General features: G+C 40.5%; 1 protein-coding gene across 2 annotated transcripts in view; it reads left to right on the plus strand.

Moving 5' to 3' along the window:
- Positions 1-26,228, plus strand: part of LOC136877620 (fibronectin type-III domain-containing protein 3a) — a 384,749-nt gene that overhangs the window by 130,872 nt on the left and 227,649 nt on the right. The window contains exon 2 of one of the 2 annotated variants that reach the window (XM_067151798.2): positions 16,252-16,457. The exons of the other annotated variant lie outside the window; for it this stretch is intronic. Coding sequence (XP_067007899.1) covers positions 16,304-16,457 — 154 coding nt within the window. The 5' untranslated portion in view covers positions 16,252-16,303. The remainder of the gene's footprint in view (positions 1-16,251; positions 16,458-26,228) is intronic. 2 annotated transcript variants of the gene reach the window in all.

Below are 26,228 nucleotides of genomic sequence, written 5' to 3' on the forward strand. Positions count from 1 at the left end.
CTCACCAATAACCCAATCATACTTACTGGGAATAACATCAATGAGGTTATTTATTTGAAGGCATACTGTACATCTATCTGGTACATATACTTACGTTTTAGTTGTACTTCCTCTTAAAACTATAATCACCACCACCTCCACCTGTCAGGACTAGCCTCAGTGTACGTAAATATTCGTAAATATCCATGATTTGCGGTTATAGTAGTTTGCTAATTGAACAGAACAGTTTCATTCTCTACTCGGTGAGCAGTGTTATGGTGCGTTCACACCAAGATGTTTTCGTTAACTTTGTTAATAAACAATATTCATGAACATTTCTGTCTGTTAAGAAACAAAATAGCGTGTTCATTAACTTTTCGAGCATGTTGATAAACAACATTTCTTTAACTTTTGTGAATGAAACTTTCCATTAACATTTCGTGTTTTGGTTAACATTTCCCTTCGCACATGCGCAAAGACGCAATTAGAACACGCAAATTCGTAGCGCGGAATACTAGAAATCGAATCGCAAGCAACTCGTATACACCCAGGACCAATTCTTGATACACCATACAAACACAGTACATAAGTGAAGTGTAGAAGTCACCAGTTGGTAGGAATCTTAAAGTTATGCCTAGCCTAACATTAATGGAGATGGCATTCCCATAATTTGTATCATTTCTTGCAATTTCAGGCCCAATTACTGTCAACACAAACTCAAAGTCATGTGGGGGACATTCTCAGAAAGTTTTGAAAAGCCTACTGCATCATGAATTTATATATATATATATATATATTTGCTATTTGCTTTACGTCGCATCGACGCAGATAGCGTAGGTCTTATGGCGACGATGGGACAGGAAAGGCCTAGGAATGGAAAGAAAGCGGCCATGGCCTTAATTAAGGTACAGCCCCAGCATTTGGCTGGTGTGGAAATGGGAAACCACGGAAAACCATCTTCAGGGCTGCCGACAGTGGGGTTCGAACCCACTATCTCCCAGATGCGAGCTCACAGGTGCGCGCCCCTAACCGCACGGCCAACTCGCCCAGAAATTAAAAGTTCTGATATAAGTGACCTCTCCAAACTTAATTCTAAACGTTTTACCAATATTTTTCTTTGCCACACTTTGCGTTTTCGCTTTTCTCTAATTGCACTCTTTAAAATAATGAAAGGTGCAGCTGTAAGTATTCCTATCCATTGTAACCTCACAAACAGATGTTGGTGTGGACACAATGTTAAAGAAGTTTGTTAACAAAAGGTTATTAACATATTGAGAAATGTTTATTAACTTTGGTGTGGACTAACCAGTAAATACTTGGCTTATTTTTTTAACTTTTCTAGTTCTGATTTAGCTTTCTCTAGCTTATATCGGATGATGATCTAGCTTATTAAATGAAAATTGTGTTGGCAATACTGGTTGGCGCCTGATAGCTTTAATCAGGGAGAGTGGAACACCAGAGTATTTTGCTGCTCTCTCTGTTGCACGAGACAGCCCAGCGGAAGTCTCAAATCTTTCTCATGTGCTTCTTCGTCACACCCACTTATAACGTCTGCAATTACTGTACTTCCCGTGCTTCACTGTCTTCCCCGAACGCTAGGCATACTAATCGCTAGATCACATATACCTGTTTACACACAATAGTACAAGAAATTGCTGGCTGCTAACAACATGCCCGCTCTCGCTTAAAGTGACCATACGATGGCCCGACCACATGCCCAGCTAATGGCATTCGTAGAGGAATCTCCCGCCGGTCTCTGTCCTCGCACTCCACCGGGACAGATTTCGCCCGCAGAGCCTTTCTCGCGAATGGAGAGCAATATTTAAAATTCTAGTATTTAGCTCGTTTTGACTCCTAAGATAGGTGTTTAATATCGTTCTGTATAGGCCTGTTTCTTTTAGGAACACCATTTAACATAGGACCCAAGTCATGATTTGCACTTATTTTTTTTAGCCCCGAGCTGAGCAGTTTGTCCGGTGAAGGGAGGTGTTAACTTAACCCCAAGCTTAACGTATAGTTAAAACTAACCCCTCTTGATGAAACACAATTAATTATTAATAGTCAAACTAAGAGTTAAAATTGTATAACACGAGGTTAAGCTTTAACCCGCGTTGACGAAACCTGGCGCTAATGTAGCCTAACCTATATACGACATTCAAATTGACATTTGCTTATTGGCCGCATTAGATCATGCTGACTACGGAACATTCCAGTGTCTGCAGACCATTTGCATGAACACCTGCTGCCTTTGGTATGTCCTGGCTCCTTAAAACCGGATTGGATAGATAGATAGATAGATAGATAGATAGATAGATAGATAGATAGATAGATAGATAGATAGATAGATAGATAGATAGAACATTCCAGTGTCTGCAGACCATATGCATGAACACCTGCTCTCTTTGGTATGTCCTGGCTCCTTAAAACCGGATTGGATAAATAGATAGATAGATAGATAGATAGATAGATAGATAGATAGATAGATAGATATTGATATACAGTTGCTTCGTGACGCAGTAGAACATTTCATATTCTTGGAAAGGAATTTTAGCTGATGTGAAGCTTATCATGTGAGGTTGATTATTACGCCGTTTTATCCCTTAAAATAACAGTCATCTAACAGTTGAACATAATGATTGTCTCAGAATTGGAAGGTTCATGAAGATCTAGAAAGGGTATCCTCAGAGTATTTTGCCACATTTAGGGCCGGTTCTACCACCTACTGGTAAAGTAGCGCGTAATTTGCCCTCCGCGTAAAAGGATGTTTCCGTCCGACCACTTCCAGGTAGCGCTATCGGCAGCATAAATCGTCGATACCCGGCGCGTAATTTATCGGCCACTTCGAGGGCCCGATAAAACTTTACCTGCCGGGCAAGTTCTGAGAGCTGAACATTATTAGCTGTATTTCTGGTGATATGCAACTCAAATTAGCTTAGTATACTGAAAAAAACAGTATACTGTAACAGTGATCGATATTGTATTGCAGGATTTTGAACATTAGTGCTTCCCTTTAGTTGCAACGGTCACACCAGCCTCTCGCATCGGTAGCGCAGGGAACACATTTTATACGTCAAGCTTTCGTAAAGAAACTGTAAAAGGATATAAAATCAAAATCTATTTCGAAATCATTTCAAGTAGGCTTTCATTTTCTACTTTTTCAGTTCCGGACACAAGATATATATTACTGTATGTATCCTAGATAACACAAGCGTTTTCATAGCGTAATGGTTAACACGCTCGCTTCGTAATACGAAGTGCGCAGGTTCGAGTCTCTATTTTGACGAATCTTTTTTATTTCCATTATTAGCGTTGTGTTAATCTGTATGCCTCTTTTCATACGTTCTTATCACAATATTATGTCTACTAGGAAAATTGCTTTATATGTATGCTACTTATAGCAAGTGATGTTATGATTAATAGCACATAGGACTGTCGCCCAGGTAGCAGATTCCCTATTAGTTGTTTACATAGTCTTGTAAATTATTTCGAAGAAATTGGAAACTATTCCATTCCCGAATTCCTCTTCCTATGAATGGATATTTATCCCGATTAGTTCTTTACATTTACAGTACCTTCCATCTCTATCTTCATAAAGTAAAAAATTAAAATGAAATGCTTTATCAATAAATGGAAGCATCTGGAACTAAAAGAGGTCACAGAACTAGTTGCAAATAGAGCATCGCGGAGATACTTAATCAATTCACAGAAGCCTGCAGATAGAATGCTCAAAGGCAATAAGTCCGTAAAGAAGATGTGTGTGTGTATATACGTATATGGAAGCGCGTAAAAGAGAGTTAAGAACAACGGCAGGGAACGAAAATACATTTCAAAATGTAAATTAGAAATACGATGAAAACCTGCGTACCTTCTATTACGGAGCGAGCGACTTGACCAATCTACTACGAGAATACTTTCAAAAACGCTGCCTTACATGACAGGTTATAACTGGCGTAAGAAAATGTAATCTCAAGACTTTAATCCCAATTAGGTATTGATATTGAAGATCATAGATTAAAATCACGAAAGCTTGACATGAATCGTTGTCCATAACTCTTAAGACTCCCCTTATTAGGCTTTATGGTGATAATCAGCAGACGCAAGCACAGGGAAATAAGACAATCGAAATGGGTTTCATGCATCTGACGATAGATAGCACCACACTCGAAAGCGAGAAATCGCTGAAAATCAGTCTAGCCAACTTCGTATATCGGTGTCTAGCTCCGGGTAGCTACCTAGCGCTTGCGCGGAGGTGGTTGGACGCAAGCCAAAGTACCAGCCGATTTACACCTCCAGGTAGTTTACCTCCCGGGCAGCTGCCAGCCACTTTACCAGCAGATGGTAGAACCGGCCCTCATTCGAATTAAATCCTGGGACGGAATCGTGCTTCGAACTCAGTCATGGCCCCACTACCAGAATCATCGAAGCGGAGTCGTGCGTGACATAGAATATCAGGTGTCTGTCAGCGAGACAGTTGTGTTGTATTGTAAGTGGCTGGTGTAGATCGCTAACAGATAACGCTGCAATGGAGGCTGGTTCCGAAACCTCGTCCGTGGTTGTCATGACAACAGCTGTTCAACCAATAAGCAATAAGGAAGTTCATGAGGGCGCGTAAGGAATAAAAGCGGTCATAGTAGCCCTCTTTGGGAGACTCATAGTTGCCCTAAACATGTGTATAGCACTCGTCACGTAATACTGTACACTAGAAGGCAGATCTCGCCGTCCTATTCTCATCCCTGCTGCAAACTTGACTACTTACATATTGAAATCACGAGACATAACCATCGTCAACAAACTAACGTCAATGTAAGGAGGTTCCCTTACCCAAGGAAATAATCAAGACATTCATAATTATGTCGGTTTTCAGGCTTAATGAGGAATTAAGGAAAAACACACACACACACACACTGGCTTTCACCCTCACTCAGTTTAATGTATATATATTTCTGGCTTAATGTTAGTATACGCATTGCTATAACCGTATTCTTCGGTGTTTGCCTTGTGTAAATAATTCAGCTCCCTTCTGGAAATTTGCCGTTATTTGTCGGACTGAAGAGAAACCACGCTGTAATAATACACACAAGCAAATATATTACATGTGCATATGCCGTAAGTCAATAAGAATACACAAAGGCTAAGTCTGCAAACCGTAACAAAGTCGTGACAAGGCAAGGTTAGGATAACTGAAGTTGATAGCGAAATTTCCTTCCATTTGAACTGAATTGATATTTATAGAGGAAGCAATATTTCTTTCCTTTCCGGAGGAGTTCTTGCAGATTTGTTTGTTGTTTAGACATCCTAGTCGAATTCTATACGTAAGTATTGCCAGTAATCGGGAGATAGCGGGTTCAAACTCCACTGTCGGCAGCCCTGAAGATGGTTTTCCGTGGTTTCCCATTTTCACACCAGGCAAATGCTGGGCCTGTACATTAATTAAGGCTACGGCCGCTTCCTTCCCAGTCCTAGTCCTTTCCTGTCCTACAGTCGCCATAAGACCTGTCTGTGTCGATGCGACGTAAAGCCAATAGCAAAAAAAAACTTAAGTATCGGATGAAATAAGATCGTAATTAATAAAATTCTGCGTTCGTCGTTTCACATCAACTACGTTATTAAATGCTTATTCGAACATTCTACAATTCTTCTTACCTGCTATTACCCAATCAGAGTTTCAATCCCACAAAAAAATTGCTTTAATTATACCCGTAAATGTAACACTAGTGATTTTAACAATACGGCAGTGCCAGTGCGTAATTCTCGCAAGCCGGGCTGAGTGGCTCAGACGGTTGAGACGCTGGCCTTCTGACCCCAACTTGGCAGGTTCGATCCTGGCTCAGTCGGGTGGTATTTGAAGGTGCTCAAATACGACAGCCTCGTGTCGGTAGATTTACTGGCACGTAAAAGAACTCCCGCGGGACTAAATTCCGGCACCTCATCGTCTCCGAAAACCGTAACAAAAGTAGTTAGTGGGACATAAAGCAAATATCATCATCATCTGTTTACCCTCCAGGTTCGGTTTTTCCCTCGGACTTAGCGAGGGATCCCACCTCCACCGCCTCAAGGGCAGTGTCCTGGAGCTTCAGACTCTTGGTCGGGGGATACAACTGGGGACTATGACCAGTACATCGCCCAGGCGGCCTCACCTGCTATGCTGAACAGGGGCCTTGGGAAGGGATAGGCAAGGAAGAGGGAAGGAAGCGGCCGTGGCCTTAAGTTAGGTACCATCCCGGCATTCGCCTGGAGGAGAAGTGGGAAACCACGGAAAACCACTTCCAGGATGGCTGAGATGGGAATCGAACCCACCTCTACTCAGTTGACCTCCCGAGGCTGAGTGGACCCCGTTCCAGCCCTCGTACCACTTTTCAAATTTCGTGGCAGAGCCGGGAATCGAACCCGGGCCTCCGGGGGTGGTAGCTAATCACGCTAACCACTACACCACAGAGGCGGCAAATAACATTATTACTATTATTATTATTATTATTATTATTATTATTATTATTATTATTATTATTATTATTATTAGTATTAGTATTAATTCTCGCAAACCACGAATTAAACCAAGCCTGTATAGTGCCAACGTGGCAGATTAACACTAACTATAAGACTTCGTATCGGCAAGTAGGGCCCCTAAACTGTATGGTTGGCGACACTGAATCGAACCCAACGGTTAGAAAATAACTTACCGTCAGTATTAACAGGGGAGAAAGAGTAAGGTAGAGACTTTCGTGCCAGGGACCGTCATAGTGCCTTAGTATCTGAAAGATACTAACGTACCATTTGCTCAAGGTAACTAGACCATTTGCTAGTGATGTGTAGGCTATACCTTCATGTATGCATTTCTCTTCAAAATGCCCCTAATGTAGCCTACTTGCGAGACATTTCGGTCACAGTGTATTCATTATGGACTGAGCTTTTGAAGATAAATCCGAGTTGTCTGACTTTGTACAGTAGCTCGTTGTTGTGTCTTCATGTAATTCGGACGATCCATGGAGCAGAAATAACATTCAAGTAGCCGGTCGGACGACCTAGAGCGGCCGCTGAAAATAGCTACACCTGCCTCACTATTATTAATGACGGAGGTTGTGAGCTGTACTGAAGAATGATCACGAGCTAGAGTGAATTCGTCACCATTATCTCCCCCGCGGGTAAACAAACCGGAACTTGGTGTTCGTGCGTGTGAATCATGCCTCATTCATGCGTCGGTGAGGGATGGACCAGAACACACTGGCTATTAATTAATAGCTTTCCTCTCACCACTAACTTTAGAGAACATACAAAAAGGAAGAAAGCGATGTAGGCTCGTCTGGGAGAAGTGAAGTAGCAGCCACTCCCCCTTCCCCCTGCCCATCTCTTTCCTTGGCCGGCCAATTATCTTAAACTAGTGTCAGTCCCGGCTTCGCATGGGAGAAATTTTGAATTTATGGTGATAGGCCGTATAATATTCCCATGTAGACAAAATTAATTGCCTTCCTCCTAATGTATGTATGTATGTATGTATGTATGTATCTCTGTGCGCCGTTTGCCCAACGTCCTTCCGGCCGCCTGCCTGTAGTTTGCTCCTCCTCCCAAATCATTTTTAAAGCATGACACAGATATCTTGGGTTCAGGAGACCAAATGGACTGTATTGCAATTGACATATCTAAGACATTTGATAGGGTGGATCATGCAAGACTACTGACAAAAATGAGTGCAATTGGACTAGAAAAAAGAGTGACTGAATGGGTTGCTATATTTCTAGAAAATAGAACTCGGAGAATTAGAGTAGGTGAAGCTTTATCTGACCCTGTAATAATTCAGAGGGGAATTCCTCAAGGCAGTATTATTGGACCTTTATGTTTTCTTATATATATAAATGATATGAGTAAACAAGTGGAATCAGAGATAAGGCTTTTTGCGGATGATGCTATGCTGTATAGAGTAATAAATAAGTTACAAGATTGTGAGCAAATGCAACGTGACCTCGATAATGTTGTGAGATGGATAGTAGGCAATGGTATGATGATAAAGGGGTTAAGAGTCAGGTTGTGAGTTTCACAAATAGGAAAAGTCCTCTGACGTTAATTACTGCGTTGATGGGATACAAGTTTGTGATGGTGATCATTGTAAGTTCCTAGATGTTAAATATCTTCATTCGCCTAATAATCACATAAATGGGATTGTTAATAAAGGGTACAGATCTCTGCACATGGTTATGAGGGTGTTTAGGGGTTGTAGTAAGGATGTAAAGTAGAGGGCATATAAGTCTCTGTAAGACCCCAGCTAGAGCATGGTTCCAGTGTATGGGACCCTCACCAGGATTACTTGTTTCAAGAACTGGAAAAATTCCAAAGGAAAGCAGCTCGATTTGTTCTGGGTGATTTCCGACAAAAGCGTATCATTACAAAAATGTTGCGAAGTTTGAGCTGGGAAGACTTAGGAGAAAGGACGGGAGCTGCTCGACTAAGTGGTATGTTCCGAGCTGTCGTTGCAGAGATGGCGTGGAATGACATTATTAGACGAATAAGTTTGAGTGGTGTCTTTAAAAGTAGGAAAGATCACAATGTGAAGATAATGTTGGAATTCAAGAGGACAAATTGGGGCAAATATTCGTTTATAGGAAGAGGAATTAGGGATTGGAATAACTTACCAAGGGAGATGTTCAATAAATTTCCGATTTCTTTGCAATCATTTAAGAAAAGGCTAGGAAAACAACAGATAGGGAATCTGCCACCTGGGCGACTGCCCTAAATGCAGCTCAGTATTGATTGATTGATTGATTTTTTGATTGAAGCTACCAAAACTTCTAAACCATTCGTGCTGAGTAAAGGTTATCTCTGGCGGCTGAGTGGCTCGACAGTTAAAGTGCTGGTCTTCTGAGCCCAAAGTTCGCATGTTCTAACCTGATTCAGTCCGGTACCACTTGAAGGTGCTTAAATACGTCAGTCCTATTTCGGTAAATTTACCAGCACATAAATCGGGACAAAGTTTCTGCACCTCGGCGTCTCAGAAAACCGTAAATGTAGTTAAAACCTGTAACACTATTACGTGATTAATATCTCAAAGTATGGTTTCTAATTTTAAGGTTGCTTTTTTATTACCAACAAACCGAGTGCTACCTTTTACATTGACAGTGAGTATATACCGTCTCGCAATTCATTGTGCCGGGCTGAGTGGCTCAGACGGTTAAGGCGCTGGCCTTCTAACCCCAACCTGGCAGGTTCGATCCTGGCTCAGTCCGGTGGTATTTGAAGGTGCTCAAATACGACATCCCCGTGTCGGTAGATTTACTGGCACGTTAAAGAACTCCTGCGGGACCGAATTCCGGCATCTCGGCGTCTCCGAAGACCTTAAAAAGAAGTTAGTGGGACGTAAAGCAAATAACATTAATTATTAAATTCATTGTACAATACGTAATGCGGGTCTGTCGTGGACTGTCAGGAAAAACCCCACTCGAATGACCGGCTTTTTCTTTGACTACCTTTGTCACTCTTTGGCTCCCGTTTGTCGTAGATTAATGCTTCATACATGTGAATCTCCCAATCCATTCAGCTCTTGTCGAGAATAGTCCACACAGACACCTGCCAGGAACTACGTATAGATACAATCTTGTTTTTTTCGTCCGTTATAATTCAGATTCTTCAAATAATCTATATATATAAAATAACTTGTCCTGACTGACTGACTGACTGACTGACTGACTGACTGACTGACTGACTGACTGACTGACTGACTGACTGACTGACTGACTGACTGACTGACTGACTGATTCATCATCGCCGAGCCAAAACTACTGGGCATAAAGAAATGAAATTTTGGGGATGTATTCATATTAAGATGTAGGTGCTCGCTAAGAGATGATTTTTGGATATTCCTTCGCTAAGGGGGTGAAAATGGGGGTGAAATTTTAAAATGAGTGTATCTATATCTCAAAACTTTAAAAGTTTACAGATGTAAATATTGGTATTTAGAATCTCCCTTTAAAATAAGGAAACACGTATTTTTTTTGTTTTCAGAAAATCCCAATAGGAGGGGTGAAAAAGGTTGAAAAATGGGGAAAAATGGGTTGAATGCCTTTAATCAGGATACCGGTACTTATATCTCAGAAACTGATGATATTACAGACCTGAAAATTGGTACTTTTGATCACTCTTAAAAATAAAGAAACACGTATTTTTTTGTTTTTGGAGAATCCAATTAATGGGAGGGTGAAAAGGGGGTTAATTTTTAAAATGAGTGAATCTATATCTCCAAACTTTTAAAGTTTGCAGGTGTAAAAATTGGTGTTTAGAATCTTCATTAGAAATGAAGAAACACGTATTTTTTTTTCAAAAATCGCTATAGGAGGGGTGAAAAGGGGTGAAAATAGGTTGAATGCCTTGAATGAGGCTACTTACATCTCAGAAACTGAAGATATTACAGACCTGAAAATTGGTGTTTGGGATCTCCTTTAAAAATAAAGAAACACGTACTTTTTGTTTCCGGAAAATCCAATTAAGGGGGTGAAAAGGGGGGTAAAATTTTAAAATGAGTGTATCTATATCTCAAAACTTTTAAAGGTTATAGATGTGAAAACTGGTATTTAGAATCTCCTTTAAAAATAAAGAAACACGTAGTTTTTTTGTTTTTGGAAAATCATATTAATGGGGGTGAAAAGGGGGTGATTTTTAAATATGAGTGTATCTATATCTCAAAACTTTTAAAGGTTATAGGTGTGAAAATTGGTATTTAGAATCTCCTTTAAAAATAAAGAAACACGTATTCTTTTGTTTTCGGAAAATCCCAATAGGAAGGGTGTAAAAGAGTGAATAATGGGTTGAATGCCTTTAATGAGGTTACTTATATTTCAGAACCTGAAGATATTATAGACCTGAAAATTGGAATTTTGGATCTACTTTAAAAGTAAAGAAACACGATTTTTTTCGTTTTTGGAAAACCCAAATATTGGGGGGTGAAAAGGGGGGGGGTGAATTTTTTAAAATGAGTGTGTCTATATCTTAAAACCTTAAAATTTACAGATGTAAACATTGGTAGTTAGAATCTCCTCTAAAAATAAAGGAACACGTATTTTTTTGTTTCCTGTAAATCCCAATAGGAGGGGTGTAAAAGGGTGAAAAATGGGTTGAATGCCTTTAATGAGGATACATATATCTCAGAAACGGAAGATATTACAGAACTGAAAATTTGTATATGGGATCTCCTTTAAAAATAAAGAAACAAGTATTTTTTAATTTTTTGGAAAATCCAATTAATGGCGGTTAAACAGGAGTGACAAATTGGGGTTAATTTTTTGAAAGGATATATCTACAGAATATCTTGGAAACGTAAAATGTTACAGACGGAAAAAGTGGGTGTTTGGAATCTCCTGTAAATGTAAAGAAACATAGGTGATTTGTTTTTGGAAACTCCTCTTAACGGGAACTCAAAAGGGGTGAAATTTTAAAATGAGAATTTTTACAGTATATCTAAAAAAACTTCACATGTTACAGAAGTGAAAAATGGTATTTTTTATCGCTATTAAACATAAAGAAACGTGTATTTTTAGTTTTCGGAAATACCACTTGGGTGGAGGGGGGGGGGTAAAAGTGACTGAAAATGGTGTTGAATTATTTTAATTAGGCTACTGATATCTCAAAAATGAAGATGTTACAGACGTGAAATTTGATATTTGCAATCTGCTTTAAAAGTAAAGAAACACGTATTCTCGGAAAATCCAATGAAAGGGAGGGGGGGTGAATGAATTGTAGAATAAATTGACTTAATTGTATGAGAATACATACATCTAATAAAACCTAAAGTTGTTACAGATGTGAAAATTCGTATGTGGATCTCCTTTAAAAACAAAGAAAAACGCGTTTTGGGGGGAAACCATCTTGGGGGGCGGGAGTGTAAAGGAATTGAATTCCTTTCATGAGGACACATAAATCAAAAACTGAAGAAGTTAGAGTCGTGATAATTGGTATTTAGAAGATCCTTTACTATTAGAGAAACAAGTATTTTTTGCGGGAAAATTCACTTGGGGGGGGGGGGGGGAGTAGTGTGAAATGAAGTTAAAAAATTAAATTATTTTTATGGGGATACTTATATCTCAAAACTGAAGGTAATAGACGTGAACATTGGTGTTTGGAATCTCCTTTAAACATAAAGAAACACGCCTTCTTTTAATTTTTTTGGGGGGTGGCGGTAAATATACTTAACGGCGGTGGGGTGTAAAAGGAGGTGAGACCAATTGATTTTACTGTTCTTAATGTTCTTATAAGGATCCTCCGTTGGTCAGGTGGCAGCACGCCCGCCTCTCACAGCTGGGTTCCGTGGTTCAAATCCCGGTCACTCCATGTGACATTCGTGCTGGACGAAACGGAGGCGGGACAGGTTTTTCTCCGGATACTCCGGTTTTCCCTGTCATCAGTCATTCCAGAAACACATAATAGTAATATTAATAATAATAATAATAGTAATAATAATAATTATTATTATAATATAATAATAATAATAATAATAATAATAATAATAATAATAATAATGTTCCGGACCGTCGTCAAATGTGCGGACCGCGTTGGGAACGGCTCCTGGACGGGTAATGACTAAGAATGCAGTCCGGGCGCGGGTTCAGTGCCGCCAAGGCACCCAATATGACACCACGCCGGATCTCCTGAAGGATTTTATCCATATTAAAAATGATTATAGGAAAAGATGGCAAAGATTTACGGACCCAACTGACTGGGAGGAATACCTGAGCCTAGCCCGGTAAGTACGAAATCGATTGCTGGAAAGGAAGATTGAAAAATGTGAGGAAACCTGCCGTAATCTAATAGAAAACGAGTCAGATCGGGAATTTTGGTGGATACTCGCAGAAAACGAGGCAGATCGCGAATTTCGGCGGATTATATATCTAAAACAATAAGCATTCAATTATAAATTTCAGTATAATACCGTAGCGAAGCACGGGTATCTTGCTAGTTTGTAATAAAGAATCATACCTTCAGAGGATTCTGATAAATATTCTTATGATCCCTACGTCGATTATGAGTTGGGTTTTAATTCTTGGTTTTCCAAATTCCGTATCTTTTTAGCTTCTTTGTGAGTATACTGATAGTACCGAGCTTAATTTTCGTGCTTTTCCCCTGATCCTTCATTCAGAAAGAACTGTACCGACGGAGGGCTGCCATGCTTGGAATTCATAAATATCGTACCGAGCCCTGAAAATTATATCCATTAACCGCCAGTTTTCCGAATGATGTTGAAATTATCTGCATATTAGCAATGAAAGGAGTAACGGAAGACGATCGGTTGGATTGTCACTTGATTGCTTTCGAAGGACTAGTGAATGGCGTGGGAACGAAGATAGAGTTTTCAGTGAAATCGTATATCTGATTTAACTGTAAACAGACTTTCCCTTTGGCAAGAAAATGACCGCAAAGAGTGCGTTCGTCTGCTGCTAGATTTTGTTTATTTAAGAATTACTGAGTTCCGTCATTACTTTAAAGCCAAGAGGTACTGAGTTCTGTCATTACTTTAAAGCCAAGAGGTACTGTATCCGGAGAGGTTTGCTTTTAAGTCTTTCGAGTTGACTCCTTATAGGCGACCTGCGCTCTTGTAAATGAAGGTCATCTTTAAGAGACTGTTCTCTCTGAAATCACTCCGTGAGTCCAGAGAATCGTGGAATAATTCATTACAGATATAAAAAGTACATCTTTATTTGAGGATGGTTCCTTGTTGCCAAAATACTGTCCACTGAAAGTAGACCCCCTTCTCCAAGATTTTGTTGAATATCCTTGTCAAATTTTCCATCCTGCCGTTTCGCTTTCTGACCTTTTTCTAAAATGCGTATGTGATACCCGAAATAGGCGCTGATTTTCCGGTTGTGGGTCCTCTTAACAGGTGCCGTATTTCTGGATTCGAAATAGCTTCATCTAATTCCGATAGAATCAATCAGTCAGTCGAACAATCAATCAATCAATCAATCAATCAATCAATCAATCAATCAATCAATCAATCAATCAATCAATCAATCAATCAATCAATCAATCAGTCAGTCAGTCAGTCAGTCAGTCAGTCAGTCAGTCAAACAAACAATCAGTCAATCAATCACTACTGCTCCGCATTTAGGGCAGTCGACCGGGTGGCAGATTCCCTATCTGTTTTTTTCTTAGCGTTTTCTTAAATGATCGCAAAGAATTTGGAAATGTATTGAACATCTCCCTTGGTAAATTACTCCAATCCCTAACTCCTCTTCATATAAACGAATATTTGCTCCAATTTGTTCGTTTAAATTCCAGCTTTATCTTCATATTGTGATCTTTCCTACTTTTAAAGACACCACTCAAAATTCGTCTACTAATGTCATTCCACGCCATCTCTCCGCCGATACCTCGGAACATACCGCTTAGTCGAGCAGCTCGTCTCCTTTCTCCCAAGTCTTCCCAGCCCAAACTTTGCAGAATTTTTAACGGTACTCTTTAGTCGGAAATCATCCAAAACAAATCGAGCTGCTTTTGTTTGGAATTTTTTTCCAGTTCTTGAATCAAGTAATGCTGGTGAAGGTCCCATACTCTGGAACCATACTCTAGTTGGGGTCTTACCAGAGATTTATATGCCCTCTCCTTTACATCCTTACTACAGTCGCTAAATTCTTTATTCAATAATTTCTCAAAAATCCTGAACCCATCTAGCATGACTTATATTGGTTGCCCCAGGACCCATGTTCTTCTTGGCTTTGCGACGCGATGTTGCTAAGTCCGCAAGTGACTTACGGCCAGCTATGGCGCGATCCTGTCCACTCGGAGGTCCGCCTTTCAGTCTCTCCCTGGGCCAGTCTTAGGTCACGTTCAGACTTAGCAACACCGCCTCACAAAGCCAACTTGAAATCGCCCGCTTATTGGCTAAGTTCAGCAGCTGATAAAATTACAACAGAGCGAGATATCGAATTACTTTTTTCAAATTATTTATCAGTATGACCAACCCTCTAACTTTCAGGTTGTTTCCGACCACTCTGTATAATGTACCGAACATGTTGGACCGGGCGAGTTGGCCGTGCGCGTAGAGGCGCGCGGCTGTGAGCTTGCATCCGGGAGATAGTAGGTTCGAATCCCACTATCGGCAGCCCTGAAGATGGTTTTCCGTGGTTTCCCATTTTCACACCAGGCAAATGCTGGGGCTGTACCTTAATTAAGGCCACGGCCGCTTCCTTCCAACTCCTAGGCCTTTCCTATCCCATCGTCGCCATAAGACCTATCTGTGTCGGTGCGACGTAAAGCCGCTAGCGAACATGTTGGCTGCATTGTTCCCGAGATGGGGGGGTTCGAACCTCACTGTCGGCAGTCCTGAACATTGTTTTTCCGTATTATCCGATTTTCACACCTAGCAAGTACTCTAGCCCTAAGTATAACCGCGGCGGCTGGCACGACTCTGGCCGGCCACATATCACATCTACTTAACACTACTATAAAATTGTATTAAATATTATTATATTAAAATAACATAATTTATAACGTTATTCAAATGATGACTAATTTAAAGCCCACAATTTTTAATATACTTACAATAATTATAATACCCATTCTAAAACTTATCCCTTAATTTTTTCCCCAGATTTTGACCCTGCATCTAGCATTATAAATTTATCCTTTAATTGATCAAGAACCTTCCTCGGACTTTTAATGTTACCTCTCCTTTACTGACTAACTCCTTCACGAATCTCCGTCCCTTGATTCTGTATTATTCATAACCTCCACGTCAAATTCAAAGCAAAGCCTTAAAGAAAGGATGAGAAAGAAGACGAAAAAAAGCTAACTTTGGGAATCCTATGACCAAAATTCTTATTAGCAATCACATTTGACTTACAGTTGATAAAGCAACAATGTAATCTTCTTCAAGTTAGACTCAAAATTTGCCTCTAAACCAGTCAAACTAGCCATAAGCAGCAAAAAGCATTGACAACCATGTATCAATAAACGCACTATTAAACCGGATTAACAATTAAACTCCAGCTGTTGCCAGTGTAGACGTACTGGAAAGTTTATCTAGATTGCAAAATAAAGTTTAAAGTGAAGCATCTCATTTACACTGAGAGGATGTTCATGCGATTCGAATTATTTTGAAAGTACACATTTGAGGTCATGGTTGCTTTGTTCCTAGTCCTTCGTGGCCATACGACCTGTCTGAGATGGATAAAACCAATAAAAAATAAAATAATATGATGTGTGAATAAAGGTGTAAACCAGCGAGCGGGTGACTTGAGGTTGGCAGCGATGTGGCTTGGGACTGTGTTCACTGAGTGAGTTGTGTTGTGTCCTGTTTAGTGTGTGTGCCGGGCGGTGTTCTCAGTGTGATGTTGTGAAGTGCGCGCTCCTCATGCTGAAGGCTATGGTTGCCGGCCAGCCAGTGGACACCCATAATGACATGTATTGCTCTCAATACGACTACTATCCAGAGTTCTACCCGCAGCATCATGAGCTCTGTCCCGCTGGGGCCCATCCCCCCCTCTGCACCGTCCACGGAGACTACGGTAAGATTAAATATCATCACAGTTCTAACAATCTCTCTCATTTGCCTGAAAGGAGAGCTCCTAAGCACTAACATTTAACTGCACTATAGATTTTAAGGATTTGATACTCCTAAATAATTAAACTTTCAACGTACCAAGGGAGGTCGGTTACTGTATGTACCTTGTAAAGAATTATCTCGGAGCAGAAACTAGGTTATGCACCGATATCGAACAATACACCGGCCCTGTCAAAATACCATCAAGTAAATCACAGCCAAAGAAAAAATCCAGTTCTAGCTCTTCAGGCAAGCAACTCATTGTTGAAGACATCGTAGGAATATGAGCTACGAATTTTAGGTAAATAAAAATAAAGTATGAAAATATATTCCTTATCGATCTTTATCCGGCCGATTAGATTAGCAGTTTGCCTTTTTCTACCACTACGAGCGCTAATGTAAGTCAATGCACAGTTTCACTTAAGCCCTTATAACTACAATCGGTGTGAACATTTTTCAAAAAATCAAAAGCTCTTGAGGGTATTGAACCAAGGAACACATTACATAAAGAATTATGTAAGTTAATTTGGCTAGTGTTTGAATAAATAATAAAATAAGTAAAGAAATGAAGCGATTTTAGGCTGTTTTATCGATCTACATTTGGCCGGAAGTGATTTTCGATTTTTTTCAGTTTGATAGAGCTTTCCAAGGATCTCCAATTGAGGAAATTGCTTAGTTTTACGTTTTTCGTAGTATGGGGAGCTCTGCTAAGAAATGTTTTCAATATTAAAACAATATCATATTTTGGCGGACCTCACTGCCAACAGGACCTGAAACAAATTACAAACTCGTGTTAACGCCGTCGTTAATTACACGGATTGATTGTCCCGTTCTGATAATTAATCGAAGACATAACTGGAAAGAATGTTATTTTCGTTTTTTGACTTTCGTATGCTTCAAAAATCTCTGAACAACTGAGTAGATTACAAAGTAAAAGCTACCAGGGAATCCAAATACGAAACACGGAAATCACATTTTCCACAGTGACATTTTAGTTGGAGCTAGTAAAATTTGAAGACATGTGTGGGAAATAACGAAATAATATGCTTTGTACTTAATGTATTTTTGTTCGGAAAATGAATAATTTGGTTCCTGGAAGTTAATGTATGCTAAATGTCTAATTGTTCGCAAATCAGAGGTAACCAGAGAGTACAACAACTTTCAGTCATTTCCCAAGGCTAATAGGAGCAAATTTATGTTATGCTTTTTGTCTGCATCTGTTTTGTGAGCGTGTGAATGTACAACATATTTCTCTGGACTTGTTTGCCGTCAAAAAAAGATACATTTTTACGTAAAAATCTGAACTCAGCTTGTAGTAAACAATATCTCGCGTAGTTTCCCTGCCGGGAGTTATTTTTTAGACAGCTATCGTGCCCGGTACAAGTAATTCTGCTCTTCTCTTTTTCGTATATATTAAGTCATTAGGACACATGCCACCCTCACTTTCATCGGTCCGAAGCTTGCTCAGCGGGTTGCTTGCAGGATTTGCTGATGAAGGTTACACTTATGTAAGCAGTTTGATTTTTGCTGATGGTTTGGTTGCAATGACAGAATTTGTTCAGAGCCAGCACTCTAACGTGTCTTAACTTTATTAGGGATGTCTCGGATATATTATGATTAAAATCTGGACAGGTACTCGGTTATACTTACTTACTTACTTACTTACTTACTTACTTACTTACTTACTTACTTACTTACTTACTTACTTACTTACTTACTTACTCCGTTTATCCTCCAGGGTAGGCTTTTCCCTCGGACTCAGCGAGGGATCCCACCTCTACCGCCTCAAGGGCAGTGTCCTGGAGCGTGAGACATTGGGTCGGGGGATACAACTGGGAGAATAACCAGTACCTCCCCCAGGCGGCCTCACCTGCTATGCTGAACAGGGGCCTTGCTGGGGGATGGGAAGATTGGAAGGGATAGACAAGGAAGAGGAAAGGAAGCGGTCGTGGCCCTAAGTTAGGTAGATACCATCCCGGCATTTGCCTGGAGGAGAAGTGGGAAACCACGGAAAGCCACTTCGAGTATGGCTGAGGCGGGAATCGAACCCACCTCTACTCAGTTGACCTCCCGAGGCTGAGTGGACCCCGTTCCAGCCCTCGTACCACTGTTCAAATTTTGTGGCAGAGCCGGAAATCGAACCCGCACCTCCGGGGGGTGGAGGCTAATCACACTAACCACTACACCACAGAGGCGGACACTCGGTTATACATGGCATGTAAAGCAAGGTGTTATATAGAATACTTGCATTGATAATTTAATGTTTCTAGGGTACATTTTCATATACTTTAGTAAGCTTATTCCTTATATCAGGGCCTACCTGGCCGAGGCGGTAAAGGCGTGCTCGGTTCGCCAGGAGGGACGTGGATTCGAATCCCCGTCAGGAAGTCGAAAAATTTAAGAAACGAGATTTCCACTTCCGGAGGCGTATATGGCCCTGAGGTTCACTCAGCCTACACCGAAAATGAGTACCAGGTTAATTCCTGGGGGCAAAGGCGGCCGGGCGTAGAGCTAACCACTCTACCCCACCAAGTGCCGAGGTTAAGGATAGTGGAAGCCTTTACATTCCACCACTCCAAGGGCCTTCATGGCCTGTGCGGAGGTGACTTTGCATTCTTGCTTTGCTTTGCTTATTCCTTATATATCTTACCCTCACGTCTAAGGTTGACAAATTATAGGGCTATTGTTTGGAAAGCCGAAGTTTGAAACTGAGCACTGACAGCGGTCAACCTGATTGTATATTTCTAAAACCCCTGCAGGGAAATGTCAGGATAGCACCTAATTTTAATTTTAAGACATCGTTCTCAGTATCAAATAAGTACATTTGTACACATTTCTTTAGACAACACAAGACAGACTTTTGAAACCTATTATTATTATTGCAAAAAAAACTGAAAAATATTTTTTTCTCATTTTGCAAACACATAGATTAAAATTAACTTCAAATTTTCTTTCTTTATTCTTTCTGCTTGTATGATATACGTTGGAGCAAGTGTAAAAATAAAATTGTATTGTTATCCTTCTTATTGCATGATAGTACTAGGTTGCCTTTCAAATATTAACACTTTAAGCAAAACATTTGACATAAAAAATACCCCCGGAAAATATTTTAATGTAAGCTCATGATAAATCAAATTATCTACCACTTTTTGTAAAGATGCTACTGGAGAAGCGATGTATTTGGAGGGGCCGGTAGAGGATAAAGACATGCTCGGATTACCCGGAAGGACGTGGGTTCGATTCCCCGTCAGGAAGTCGAAAAATTTAAGAAACGAGATTTCCACTTCCGAGATGCATATGGTCCTGAGGTTTACTCAGCCTACACCAAAAATGAGCACCGGAGGGGGCAAAGGCGGCCGGGCGTAGAGCTAACGACTCTACCCCATCAAGTGCCGAGGTTACGGATAGTGGAAGCCTTTACCTTCCACACCTCCAAGGGGCTTCATGGCTGCACGAAGATGACTTAACATATTTGCGGAAAACTCACAAGTAACTTGGATTCTGATATTTCTGTGAAATACAGAAAGAAAGTTCTCCTCTATGCAGACGTTTTTCTTTCTTGCTGGCTTTGCCCTTGTCCCTCAACCCACTGTGACCCATATCCAAAAATGTTTAACCTCGTGTTCTGTAAGTTTTATTTGATTGCTTATTTTTGTGACTTGCATGTTTAAGCGATAAATATTTAACTGTACAAGTATTAAAATTTAATACAATGTAGATATTTTCATATTATTTTTCATACTTTTTATTAAAAATAATCCATATTTCACTCCATGTTTTGACACCATATTGCACGGACATTGTTTAAAAGTAGTCGTAAGTGATTTTGTTAGTCAGAAAGCACAGAAAAGATATCTATTCTAGTTCAGGAAGGTCTCGTTCCATTTAAAATTAATTATTAATTAATTACTTAAAAATCCAACGATTTTCTGACAACTTGTTCACGTCCGTGTTCCCTACCACTGAATCTCGGTGCTCCGCGGACTTTTGATTGGAGAGGGAGTAGTGGGAAATTAAGAGCTATTTTTGTCATCATTTCTTCACTGTTCATAGTGTGACAGTGGTTGGAGCACGCGCGATGACACCCATCCCCGTGACCTTCTCTTCTCTCCTCTCCTCTCCTCTCGGTATTTGGGGTTGGGACACGTGCCGTCTCCCCTAGTGACAGGGTTCTATTCTAATTCATACTCCATTGTGACGTTGAACTTTATAGGACATTAACATTTCCGGTCGCGTTACAACTCTTAGTAAACATTCCCCTCGATATATTCTTTTCTCGCAGGGAAGGACTTAAGTTGCAGTAACACGGTGCTTGCCAGGCAAGATTGTTCAGTGCTAGGTCAAACGAGTGCTTTGTATTCAATGAAGCTGACTTAATCTGTGTCGGAAACGGTTCAGTGTGAGAGTGTGTCCATTGATACTACTATCAGGCTTCCGGTAGCAATGGACAGCATTGGCTTTCTAATTTGTCAAGTGGGATCGGAACGTGTGGATGTGTGAAATATAATTTCATGAATGAAAACGGAGACATTTGACTGTTACTAGTTACAGCCAGCAGGTGCTTGTGATTTTATTAAATAGTTTGTATTGAAATATCGAATTCCGTTACAGAACATCCGTTTTCTTTATGAGTACAATTATAATTGTCTCTTTATACTTCAATTTTTTGCCTCATACTTAGTTTTTATCTCAGAGAAAAAGTATCAAGTTGGTTCAGTCCAATGTTTGTTTTTGTTTGTTTGTTGTTTGTTTGTTTGCTTGCTTGTTTGTTTGTTTGTTTTGGTATCATGGGGAAACGACGGAACACAGTTTCACAAAAGTCGGAGTTTAAGTTCAGACATAACCCTGTGATTATATTATCTGATTGGTATGCAGTGACATAGCAATATTAACGGGGTCAAAACAGGAAATTTGCATGTTATGTGAAGAATGTGACATTTTTGTACATATCTACGTAATTAATCAAAAGTTGTAAAATTATGTCACCTCGTTTAATTTGCAGACTGTAGTAATTACCGAGCTCGACAGCTGCAGTCGTTTAAGTGCGGCCAGTATCCAGTATTCGGGAGATAGTGGGTTCGAACCCCACTGTCGGCAGGCCTGAAGATGGTTTTCTGTGGTTTCCCACTTTCACACCAGGCAAATGCTGGGGCTGTACCTTCGTTAAGGCCACGGCCATTTCGTGTGCGAAGTAAAGCAACTTGCAAAAGAAGAGTAAAGTAATTTTCGAAATTAATCGAACTCCCTGCGATGTTGAACGGTCCTTCTCAGTCTACAAGAGAATTTTATCGGATAAGCGTCAAAACATCGCAATGGAAAACATGGGGAGGTACTTGGTGACACACTGAGCATCACGCTAAAACAAAGTTACCGTACTATTTGTGCAACATAATATGGGTTTAAAGACAGGTTCTGTATTAACTTTACTTAGTAACATTTATCTGTTTCATTTTCACGGTAAGGGGGCAACAGGAAATTAGCTACACCAATACACTGTGTACTGTACTCCACGATTTACACTGCAGAACATTAAAAAAAAAGTATTTGTTCTTAATTAGATTATTTAATATTATCACAAATAGAAAACATTAGACTATATACATTATGTAAAGTAACAATGGTTATTTTCTATAAAATACGGGGTATTTAAAACAAATAACTTGCCTCATATGATACCATAACCGTAAGTTATAGGACAATTCTTGTAAATTTGGTGCGTTAATACTATTACACATTTTGTCCGGCTCCATGTCTAAATGGTTAGCGTGCTGACTTTTGGTCCAGAGGGTCCCGGGTTCGATTCCCGGCCGGGTCGGGGATTTTAACCTTAATTGGTTATTTCCAATGGCTCGGGGGCTGGGTGTGTGTGCCGTCTTCAGCATTAGAATTCATCACAGGTAGGGCCCCATTCTCATAGACGCGCAGGTCACCTATACGGTGTCAACTCGAAAGACCTGCACCCGGCCTCTTCGGAGGTCACACGCCAATATTACATATTTTGTGAATATTACGTATTTCATTACCAGGGTTCGAAAATTTATGACCTAAAGAAGTACCTACAAAATATCATTCATTACCCCATCCATTCACTCGTTCATTGACCAGTTATTCATTTATTCAATAATGATTGCTCTCTCCGCAGTTACCGGTTATTCATTACTGGGAGTGAAGGGTTTCCTTTGCTTTTCATGCATACATTAATACCATTCATTCACTCTGAATGGGATAGTCTCTCCGTAGCTGGTACTGGTTCGTAGCTATAGTCCAAGTGCATTTAATGCATCCATTCATGCGTTCGGTCATAAATTCATCGATGCATTCATCCATCCACTCATTCAACTCGGAATGCTCTCTTCTCAGTTGGTGGTTATCCGTGACTGGGAGAGAAGTGTTTATTCATGGATGAATACAATCCAGCCACTCAGTCATTCATTAATTAATCCATTCATTCATGTAGCCATTCAGTTCATGAATAGTGTCTGCTGAATGTCGATGAGAACTCTGTACAGACAAATAAATAAATAATTGATCGAAGTACAAAATATACGAGCAAATATGCCCTAAATCTATGTAAATATGACTTTTAAAAGAAGGTAAAATATGGTTTTGCATTTTTAGGGTTGGGTAGCACGTACTAGATTATTACTAACACTAAACGTGCCGAAACGTGATTAGTGATATTAATACAGCAGACACATTTAATTATGCGATATGACAGAGCTCCATGTGCCATTTTAACCACATACCAGCCGTCCAGCCTGTCTGTTTCGAGAAAATTGAAGAAAAATACTACTACTGAATTATTTGTAAATCCTGTGTTTGAAAGTCGAAGCAGATAAGATGTACCTTGTGAAAAAAGGACGCCTGAATTAAAAAACGCTTATATAAGTAAAATGAACAAAATATAACTAAAACAACAAAAATGGCCGAAATGGCATTTACTGTATTAGCAACATAAACTAGCTTTAAACGGGGCCAGAGACCGATCATTCAGTTATTTTTCTGATTTCGGGTCAATGACTTCAGGAAAGAAATATGAGTTTTCCTTAACATCCGAACCTTATTCATAACATATTTCACTGATGGTTACTACATATTTGGCACTTACTAATTCGGGCTCTAGTTATCAATATACGAAGAGTAATAACGAAGTTATACGCTATGAAATGAAATGGCGTATGGCTTTTAGTGCCGGGAGTGTCCGAGGACATGTTCGGCTCACCAGTATGACCTGCGCGTCACGATGAGGATGAAATGATGATGATGATGATGAAGACGACAGATACACCCAGCCCCGTTCCAGAGAAATTAGCCAATGCTGCTTAAAATTCCAGACCCTGCCGGGAATCGAACCCGGGACCCATATGACCAAAGGCAGCACGCTAACCATTTAGCCATGGAGCCGGACATACGCTAGGGAACCTCCTGTTATCCCCCAAAAATGTTAGTTCTGTCAAAAACTAATGATTGACAATCCTATTTCCCATCTTTTAAATCTGATGTACTATCTGCGTGTGACGAGCAGTCATGGCTGCTTGTGGGCACGGCATTGCATTAAGCTACAAACATTGGTCATGATAGACAACGCGACCTCTCTGAAACAGAGGCAGTACATACAGTAAATGTGTAACAGCACCTTAGTTTACAAGAATCACCGCGGACGGAACCGACGTTTAGCACATATGCTTCTCGTCAGAAGACCATAGTGTTTTACTGCACGAGCTATAATAATGGACTTATTACGAATTTAAATATTTGTTGCAAAGCCCATCAATGGCGAAGGTCACTGACGTGGAAATACTTGACTGTTGTTAATATTAACGCGCTTTGTCTCTTCTTCTACCACTCATCTCCGCTAGATGGTATTACTGCAAGAATTGTCCAAGAAACTAACTCGTCAACAACAGTACATCTAGTTGAATATATGGAAGTTAGCTTGAAAAGTGTTAACTATCGTTTAAAGTTCCAATTTGAACATATTTTTAAAGACAAATGAGGAACAAGTGTATATTAACACTGTCGGCAGCCCTAAGGATGGTTTTCCGTGGTTTCCAACTTTCACACCAGGCAAATATTGGGGCTGTACCTTGATTAAGGCCACGGTCGCTTCCTTCCCACTCCTAGCCCTTTGCTGACCCATCGTCGCCATGAAAGTCTATTTCTTTTGGCGCGAGTAAAGAAAATTGTTGGGTAAAAAAAAAAAAATAAGATGTCAACATTAGTTTTACAACCCCCTAGACGCCGAAGAAAGTAGTGCAAGACGTCGTTCTCTTAATGTGAATAATTGCAACTATGTGCGAAATAAGGCGAGTGAGTAAATTGCGCCATCTTCCCCTTCTGAAGAGTCCACTCACACCTGCTCTGGAGGTTCACTTAGCCTACAAGAGAAAATAGTTTCTTCTCTTTTTCGGCGGTACGTCTATCCTCACGCCTGTCCTATGTCGAGGAATGTATTAATTAGTGCTTGTTTTCATGGTCGTTGGCACGGTGATATGTTGTATGTAACTGAAGATGTATTTTAAAGCGATCACAAACACCCAGTCACCGAGCTAGAGGAATTAACCAAACTCCGCTAAAATTCCCGCCTGGCCGGAATCGAACCCAGGACCCTGTGAACCGAATTCAAGTAAGCTTGCTATTCAGCCAAGGAGCCCCACCTACAACAGAAATGCGTTTTATTTTAATTCCTGGGTCAAACCCAGCCGGGCGGAGGTTAACCACATTGAGGTTCTACCCCAGGAGTTTTCACGGCCTGTACGAAGATGGCGTTGTAAAGCCCTCGTCTGGTCGACGCAATGTGTGAGTGACGTTTATTCAGCTGGCCGCTCATCTGGAGCAACATCACCCTCCCTCCCGCTCCCCCTCCACTACCGCCCAAAGGGCGCAATTAGTGGTACGGTGCACGGGCTGACGTCACAGGAATGTGGTGTGTGATTCATAACTGTTCCGGCCGGAGCGAGTACAGTTGGAACCAGTGTGGGGCCCCACCGACACCGCCGAAGACCTTCAGGCGAGCCTTTGGGTCAATTTGTACCTTTACCAGTTTATACCCACACTAATGGCGTATATGAAACAGACCATTTTTACGACTGAGTATAATAAACTAACTAAGAAGTATAATAGAACTTTGCAAAATACTGTAACTAAACAATGAAATAGAAAAGAAACGCAATATAAACATTAAAAAAAGCAAAGTCATCTCCGTACAGGCCATGAAGGCCCTTGGAGGGGTGGAAGGTAAAGGCTTCCACTATCCGTAACCTCGGCACTTGCTGAGGTAGAGTGGTTAGCTCTACGCCCGGCCGCCTTTGCCCCCAGGAATTAACCTGGTACTCATTTTTGGTGTAGGCTGAGTGAACCTCAGGGCCATGTGCACCTCCGGAAGTGGAAATCTCGTTTCTTGAATTTTACGACTTCCTGACGGGGATTCGAACCCACGTCCTTCCGGGCGAACCGAGCACGCGTTTACCGCCTCGGCCAGGCAGCCCCTCAATATAAACATAAATAATACAAATATAACTAAAAAATTCCATAACAAAATTATAAATACATTAAATAGGGCAGTGAGAACCCCTAGTCGGCAGCTGTACTCTAACACAGACCATTTTTAACCCGTCACCGTCAGACATGTCTGAGCCGATGCGACGTAAAACTAATTGTAAAAAAAGATTCCTTCATCTTTCTTATTCGGTAATCCCGGGTTAACTTCTTGTTTGACCCCGTGCTTTCCTTCATC

The sequence above is a fragment of the Anabrus simplex genome, chromosome 7 (genome assembly GCF_040414725.1).
Source record: "Anabrus simplex isolate iqAnaSimp1 chromosome 7, ASM4041472v1, whole genome shotgun sequence".
Classification (NCBI taxonomy): domain Eukaryota; kingdom Metazoa; phylum Arthropoda; class Insecta; order Orthoptera; family Tettigoniidae; genus Anabrus; species Anabrus simplex.